Consider the following 8,225-nt stretch of genomic DNA (forward strand, 5'->3'; position numbering starts at 1 on the left):
ATCCTTCGGCTCCTAAAACGAAATAAATTAAATACAATTCACATATATGATGATACAAACAATGATTGAATTTCTAAATAATAAGAATGCAAAAACATTAAAATTGAGCTTTTTCTTGGAGATCAGATTAATGAGATACGCTGATTTTGACGATTTGCCTGCAAACAATCAACCTTACAGGTATTGTAAAGTGTCATTGTCATGATCTCGTGCGTTGAAACGAAACAACATTGTAGGTTCGATTCCACAAGTTGGACACGCAATTCAAACCACAGTGTTGCAAGTGGGCAAGTGCTATTTCGTAGACTATTGCAACATTAATGTGGCCTGACATGGGGCCGATATAAGACATTACAACACGCCGCGCGGTGATGAGAGAGAAAAAAAAAAGAGCGGCGTGTTGTAATGTCTTATATCGGCCCCATGTCAGGCCACATTAATGTTGCAATAGTCTACAAAATAGCACTTGCCGTTGCAAGTGGATGACGTTTCCTTTATGGTAAGCCATGCCATGCTCATGTATTTACATTATTGAATCCTCCACTGTCACGGCCACTGTCAAAGCATTCAATACCCTATAGCATAGGAAATATGGTTTCCCCAATTACATTGCCTGTTCAACAGAGACAATGTACAGTCAATGCAGATATGACGTATTGACTTCAAATGTTGAACAGAGACCACACAAGATGAGTTTTGATTAGTCAACACTATATGAGAATCTTGTTACCCGACTTGACTCCACGTGTCTGTCGTATGAAAAGATTTCCGAATAGCGAGGAAACTTCATGAAGCAGCAGATGCAGCGTTGACCAGAATACTGTTAGTTGCGTCCCAGACGGACAACTAGAGCAGGGTGTTTGAGAGCGGTATCTCCAAGTTGGGATTATTTAATATCAACAACGATATAAAGCATCCCAATTGTACAACTCAAACTTGTACAATTTTGACCAGAAAAAATGCTAAATACTTTCAAGAAAAATCCTACCACAATTTATTCTATAAAAATTTTCAATATACTACAAAGAGTATTAAAGCGAAAAAAATTGCCTCTGCCAAGAATGGACGAATTTGTCTCTATCACAAGAATATTGATGTGATTTATGATTTGACACGGTGAGACTTGACATCATGGGATTTTCGGGATTCGTTTGCTGAATGTTAGAAATTCAGCATCTACAATTTTAATGTAAATTTGAAGTACTATACAATAAATGAGATTTTCCAAATGTGTAGGGGATTCATGCGCTGAATGTTAGAAATTCAAAGACTACAATTTTATGTAAATTTGAAGTAACATATAACATATTAAATAAGGTAACCTATAATAAAGTAATGATTCACTTATTATTTATTAGAGGAAAATATTGTGATATTTAATGGAGAAGAAGAAAAAATAGTCCATTAATAATTATTTTAATTTTTATATTTGAATTCAGACGAACAACTATGTTATACGAAGTACCATTGGGGATTTAGTGGGGAATATGATAGCATGTGAACCCTGTTAAGACTAGGAAAATTGTGTAAGTTTGATATTGTGTCAGCCTTTTATTCTCGTGTGAGCTTGCTGCAGATTCTTTCGAATCAAATTATCGATCATCGAACATACCAATCTCTTCTGATGATAGAGAGTAAAAAAAAGGGTTAAAATTCATTTTGAAAATACAAAAGGGTTAAAATTCATTTTGAAAATACCTTCATTATTAGGTTGTTTTGCTGATGCAATGCAATGTAGGTTGTTTCGCTAATGCAATGCAATGCTGGTTTATGAATCCATGCCTAACAACAACGATTGTCATGTCACACTTATACTGAGTTCTTCCCACATACATGTCATTGTGATTTATCTTATTACATTATATCATAACATATTTTTCCTTTAGAAAGTATAACATTATATATATTTCTATTTCTGTGACAAGATACATGGATATTCTTTTACAATGGGTATGACATCTTCAATCATCTTCAATCTTATAATGGGCATGACAAATTGGAATAATACAAAGCCTAATAATGAAAATTCTCTTACAATGGCATTTTCAATCATAAATATCATTTCCAACCCTATTATGCAGCATGCCCAAAACCAACAAAACATAAACAGTGAAATGTTTGACTGTACATGAATCTGTTTCCTAGCGCGTGTGTTTCCTATGTAGTATGTTTTAAATAGATATCAATGAGGGAGTGAAGCATCGATAGATTGAGATATGTTGAGATCTACATATATTGCGTGACCCTGCTAACCTGCTAAGCTTCAAGCAAATCTAGAGAGAGGTATGGAGAGGAACTCACATAATATGGAGAGAGGTATGGAGAGGAGTATGGTGCAATAAGGTAAAGTGAGAAGGAAAAGAAAGAGTGAAGTAGTGGAAAATTAGTATTTTGAAGAACTTATACAAGACAAGAAGTTGAAGAAAAACAATTGGTAACACTGTCAAAAATTTTACTAGTAAATTTTGTCTTTCTTTTGTCTTTTAACTTTGCCTTATTGCATGAAATTTCTCTCAAAAAAAAATATGGTTTTTATTATGCTTTCACATAAACACATTTTTCACAAGATTCATGTATTCTTAACATACTAAGAGATTTTTCAGAGCCCAAAACATTGTCATATTTCAAAAAAATAGAAAAAAAAATTGCAAATGAATAAACCTTTGCAAAACCCTAAACTCTATAAAATACAACCCTTCCTTTTTTTTAATTCTCTTTTTAGCCACAACTTTATAAAATCCAATTTTAGATTTTCTAAAATTGACAAGGTTCATTCTGTGCAACTCCATATCTAAACTTCATCAGAAAAAACATACAAGTTGGGATATTAAAAACATAGAAGTTCGGATATTTCACAGGTTCATAGATTTTTGGTTCTAAGAATAATCATTAAATAGTTTATGTGAAATTTCTCACACAAGAAAAAATGCATTAAGTTTATGATGCCTTTGACCAGACTTGTAAAAAATGGTGGATTGTTGATACATTTACGTCCAATTCCAAGTTATTTGGTTTTTAACATAATAGGAATACCATAAGTGATTAAGAGGCCTATGAATGTGTTGAAATAATAATTATATTAGATACTAAAACTTAACAATGTCATGGATTTTAACATGTTAAAACTTAACAATGTCATGGATTTTAACATCTTACAAAAACATAGCATTATGAATTAATTAAAATAACTATGAATCAAAATGTTTGGTATTATTAATAAGATGATGTATGTGAAAATGGAAAAAGAGAAATGACTTGATTTCTTAAAAAAAAAAAAAAATTGATACTTACTATTTTCTCTTTAAATTTGACATTTAATAACTTATTTTTAGTTAATCTTATTAGTAAGCTCCTAATATCATTACAATTTACAGTGATAACTTATACCTAATAATTTTGGAATTTTATATAGCTAAAAATAAATGCAAATGCAACAAAGGTAATGGCATTATGCTAAGCATCAAGCACAAAGATATAAAAATCAAAGAAAAATAAAATCCTCAAACCTTCTAATATGCTAGAAACTAGTGGAAGAGTACTAAGGAAAAGAGTGTTAGGCTAAAAACTAGCCGAAGATGCGTTTTGGCCAAGAGCAGTAGACCTATTAATTGTGTAAAGATTAACTATCATTAATTGTGTTCATAATCCACGCAAATAAATATCATTTTGGAGATAAGCTCAATCCGAAAAATAAAATCCTCATACCTTGTAATATGCTAAAAACTAGTGGAAGAGTACTATGGGAGTGTTATGGTAAAAACTAGCTGAAGATGCGTTTTGGCCCAGAGTAGTAGACCTATTAATTGTGTAAAGATTAACTATCGTTAGTTGTGATTATTGTTCATAATCCATGCAAATAAATATTTTTTTTTGGAGATAAGCTTAATCTTTTGTGATTGAATTCACAACTAAATGCAATCTTATAACTTATATACAAATGAGATATAATTATCTTAAACTAAATAAGATTATTTTTAAATACATTTTTAGAAGTGGTTTAAAGGAGGTGGCCTTTACTAAGGGAAAATCTCTGCATCTTAATTTAAGAAAATCAACCCTAAAGAGAACGAAGAGAATCTTATCAAGCCAGTCGCTAAACTAGTAGGGTCTAACCCCAAGGGCATTGAGGAGAATTGACTCTGTGACCTCCCAAATGGCGAGGTACTTAATACAATTTTACTTAAAAAAAATAAAAATAAATTTCAATTACATTAAAATAAATATAATTTAATAAATTTTAAAGAATAAATTTAAAATTAATATGATATATAAAGATAAATAAATGTAATAAAAAATAAACAAAATCTAGCTAATAAATGCAATCATATAAACATGAATAATTATTGTGGCAAGAGATGTTTTATATTACTAAATGAGAAATGAAACAATCAAAAAATATCAACCCAACTTAAAAATTCAAATAATAGAGAGCGCAGGACTCAGGCGATTAGGGTTCTGCAGAAAGTTGTGACGGCGCAGACAGTGCAGCACTGGTACTGCCCTCAAACCAGACCGTATCCACTGGCGTATAGCGGAACCGCTCGGTATTAGACCGGCTCAATGGAATATCCAAGGGGGGGGGCGTCAGAGCCCTCCCCAATGCAGCACGACCCGGAACAGGCTTTCCTGTTTGGATCGATTGACAGGGAGATCCTGAACAAAGGAAACAGGCAACCGCAAGAAAACAAGAAAACAGGAGGACGACAAAATCATGCTAGCGGCACTCAGGACAAGGGGAAAAACCCGGAGGAAGCACCAAAAGTAACCTCAACTACATGCAAGCCAGTAGCCACAGAAAGGCCAAGAATAGAGCTACCGGGACACAAGATAGATGCTCGAATCGAGTTCATGAGAGACCATGCCATTATAGGGAAGTTCATAGGGTTCTGGCCTACAGAAAGAGCCTTATATGGGTGGATCACAGCTAAATGGAAGCCAAAAGGAGATGTTACCCTGCAGCTAAGGCCGAAGGGCTTCTTTACAGTAATGTTTTACTGTATTGAGGACAAACTCAGGGTACTGGGAACAGGGCCTCACTTTTTCAACGCGGCGGGCTTGTACATGAGAGACTGGATACCAAGATTTAACCCGGATAAGGAAGACCTAACCTGGGCGCCAGTCTGGATCCGAATGTATGGACTTCCAGACGAATACTGGGACGAGGACGTACTCAGGAAAATTGGAAATGGACTAGGGGAATACATCAGGACAGCAGAAGAGACCAAACTGCGCAGATTCATTTCCTATGCTCGCATTTGCGTCTTCATGCGGCTGAATGAAGCATTACCAGAATCGGTAAGTCTCTCCCACCGGGACGAAGAGTGGATTCAACCCTTGGACTATGAGCATGTGCCCTTCCGCTGCAGGAGATGCCATGCTCTTGGGCATCTTTTCCGGGATTGTCCCTTGAATGCCAAAGCCACGTCTCAGGACCCTTCTGGTTCAGCCGCCCAAGATGGCTTTACTAAAGCCCCTAGTCGAAAGCGAGCGCACAAGAAACCCTCTAATGGGCAAAAGCCCCAGCAAAATAGCACTAGCGGCCAAGCATCTAAGAATAGTTTCGAAATCCTGACTCAATCCTCTGAGGATCTTCCCCCGATCTCTGAAGCTCACCCTTCCCATCCATCTTCTTCCGCCCCCCCTCCTCCCCCAGCCTCATCCCCCAAGCGCCAATCCCCCTTAATCTCCCATGACTTCCCCTCCGGAGACTGGAAGGAACAGGCAGAGAAAGACAAGGAAATGGAAGTGGATGGAAAGCTAGACCCTCCTTCTAGCTCAAAGTTAAATGAGGAAGAGGACAATCAGGTGCAACAGATGGAAGAAGAACCTGAAAGCATAGAACTGCATGGCCTAGACATACTAGAACTGGAGCTAGCATGCAAAACGAAGGCATATGACAGCATAACCGAATCCCAACTCAGTAAGCTGGAGGTAGTCATTTCAAGAGCTTACCAGCAGCAGCAACTCGGGATTCAACCAGGAAGCCAGTGGGATGGAAGCCAACCCCCAAAGGAAACCAAAAAGAGAGGAAGGAAAACAGATCTACAGAGAACGATCGAGGTTGGGAAACTCCTGTTAGACTCAGGCAGGTATGCGAAATTGACAAAGTACTACAAACCCTCTGCAAATAGTTGAACCATGAAGCTGGTCTCATGGAACTTAAGAGGGCTCAACAGCCCAGGGAAACTTAGAATGCTAAAAAACATGATTAAGATGGAGAAGCTGCAAATTTGCTTACTCCAGGAAACCAAATGCAATGGAACTACTTTAGGCAGTATTCTCACAAAAGCTTGGCCAGGATGCCGCTCAGTAGCAGTAGATGCATCTGGAGCGTCAGGGGGGTTAGCCATTGCATGGAATACTCAAGCAATAGATCTCTCAGATTTCCATGCCTCTCATCACCTGATACAGGCAGCCTTCCACATTTTAGGCACGAATGTTCATGGTAATCTCTCAAATGTATACTTCCCGCAGGATACAGGGAGCAAAATAGCACTTCTAGACACCATCGAGGCACTGAACAACAACAGAAGGCACCCACTCTGGATCATTGGAGGGGATTTTAACATGATCACCAAGCTAGAAGAGAAGATTGGGGGGAGAAACAGACTGGAACAAGAAAACCTCCATTTCAAGGACTTCATCCAAAATGCCTCCCTCATAGATGTGCCTTTCTGCAATGGAACATTCACATGGAGCAATCGCAGAGCGGGAAAACACCAAATTGCATCCAAACTAGATCGCATCCTTATCTCAGACAATGCGATTCACCTTGGAGGAGACATTACAGCCGCAATTCTTCAGCATACCGGCTCGGACCACTGGCCCATCGCACTCCAATGGCAACGACCCGGTGATCAGACGCGGAGACCCTTCCGCTTCGAAGGATTCTGGCTCACGCACCCTAAGTTCAAGGACTTTGTCAAAACCACATGGAATTCCTTCACCCCTCCAGAAGGGTCTAAGATGTATAAATTCCAACAGAAGCTCCGGTTCCTTAAAAGCCACCTAAAGCGATGGAACAGAGAAACCTTTGGAGATATTTTCAAAGCGCAGCAAGACCTTAATCGGGAATTGACTGATCTCCACCAACAAAATTCTTCCACAGAACCACCATTCAAAGAAGAATGCATAATAGCATACCGTTTATCCAAAAGCAAGGAGGAGAGAAAGTAGAAACGCATGAGGAAATAGAGGAAGAATTTTGCAATCACTTCAACCAGATCCTTCAAGAGCTGGAAGGAGACAGAAGGCAAGCAATTGAAAAAATCACTAACAATGTGCCAAGGATCATCAAGGAAGAACACAATGAGCTACTCCTCCGCCCGATTCAGCCTCAGGAGGTGGATGAAGCAATGTTCCAGCTCAAGGAAGGAAAGGCACCCGGACCAGATGGATTTACCACCACGTTCTTTCATACCTTTTGGGAGATGATAAAACAAGAAGTATGGCAAATTGTGGAAGAATCGAGAGCCCTACACTGGATGTTGCCCTCTCTCAACACAACCTTCATAGCCCTCATTCCCAAGGAGGAAGACTCAATCACGCCCGACAAATACAGGCCGATTGCACTTTGTAATGTAATTTACAAGGTCATTTCTAAAGTGGTGGCTAACCGGCTGAAGCCCCTGCTACCGCTGCTCATATCTCAGGAACAGTCGGGTTACGTGGAAGGCAGACAAATCTTGGATGGTATTCTCCTTACGCACGAGATCATACACTCCCTCAAACAATCAAAGCAGGCAGGTATGCTTCTTAAACTAGATCTTTCTAAAGCTTTTGATAAACTCAGCTGGACCTTCATTCAGCAAATGCTAAAAGCCTTTGGTTTTAGTACTATGTGGATTCGATGGATCATGAGCCTAATAAACTCCACTCAATTCTCCATCCTTGTGAATGGAATCCCTTCTCGGCCCTTCAAACCATCAAGAGGAATTAGGCAAGGGGACCCCCTATCACCCTTCCTATTCGTTCTCATGGCAGAAGGGCTTGGTCGTCACATCAAGCAAGCTCTTCAATCTCACCAGCTCAAAGGTCTTTCAGTTCACAACACCCCTGCCACTTCTCATCAGCAGTTTGTTGATGACACCATGCTTTTTGGATATCCCTCAGCCCAGGAAGCCGCTTGCCTCAAATCCCTGCTCAATGACTTTGCTGCTGCATCTGGCACTGATGTAAACTGCACCAAATCGCAGATTTTCTTCTTTCATATGCCTCCTCCTGTT

At 38.7% G+C, this 8,225-nt stretch overlaps 1 protein-coding gene across 1 annotated transcript; it reads left to right on the forward strand.

Moving 5' to 3' along the window:
• Positions 1-6,138: 6,138 nt before the first annotated feature.
• LOC149144883 (uncharacterized) lies at positions 6,139-7,176 on the forward strand. The gene has a single exon (XM_089452297.1). It carries the CDS (start codon positions 6,139-6,141, stop codon positions 7,174-7,176), a length of 1,038 nt encoding a protein of 345 aa, XP_089308423.1.
• The last annotated feature ends 1,049 nt before the right edge of the window (positions 7,177-8,225 follow it).

Source organism: Pinus tabuliformis, chromosome X (genome assembly GCF_031772625.1).
Source record: "Pinus tabuliformis cultivar Carrire ecotype Pingquan chromosome X, CPIR1, whole genome shotgun sequence".
In the NCBI taxonomy this organism is placed as follows: Eukaryota; Viridiplantae; Streptophyta; class Pinopsida; order Pinales; family Pinaceae; genus Pinus; species Pinus tabuliformis.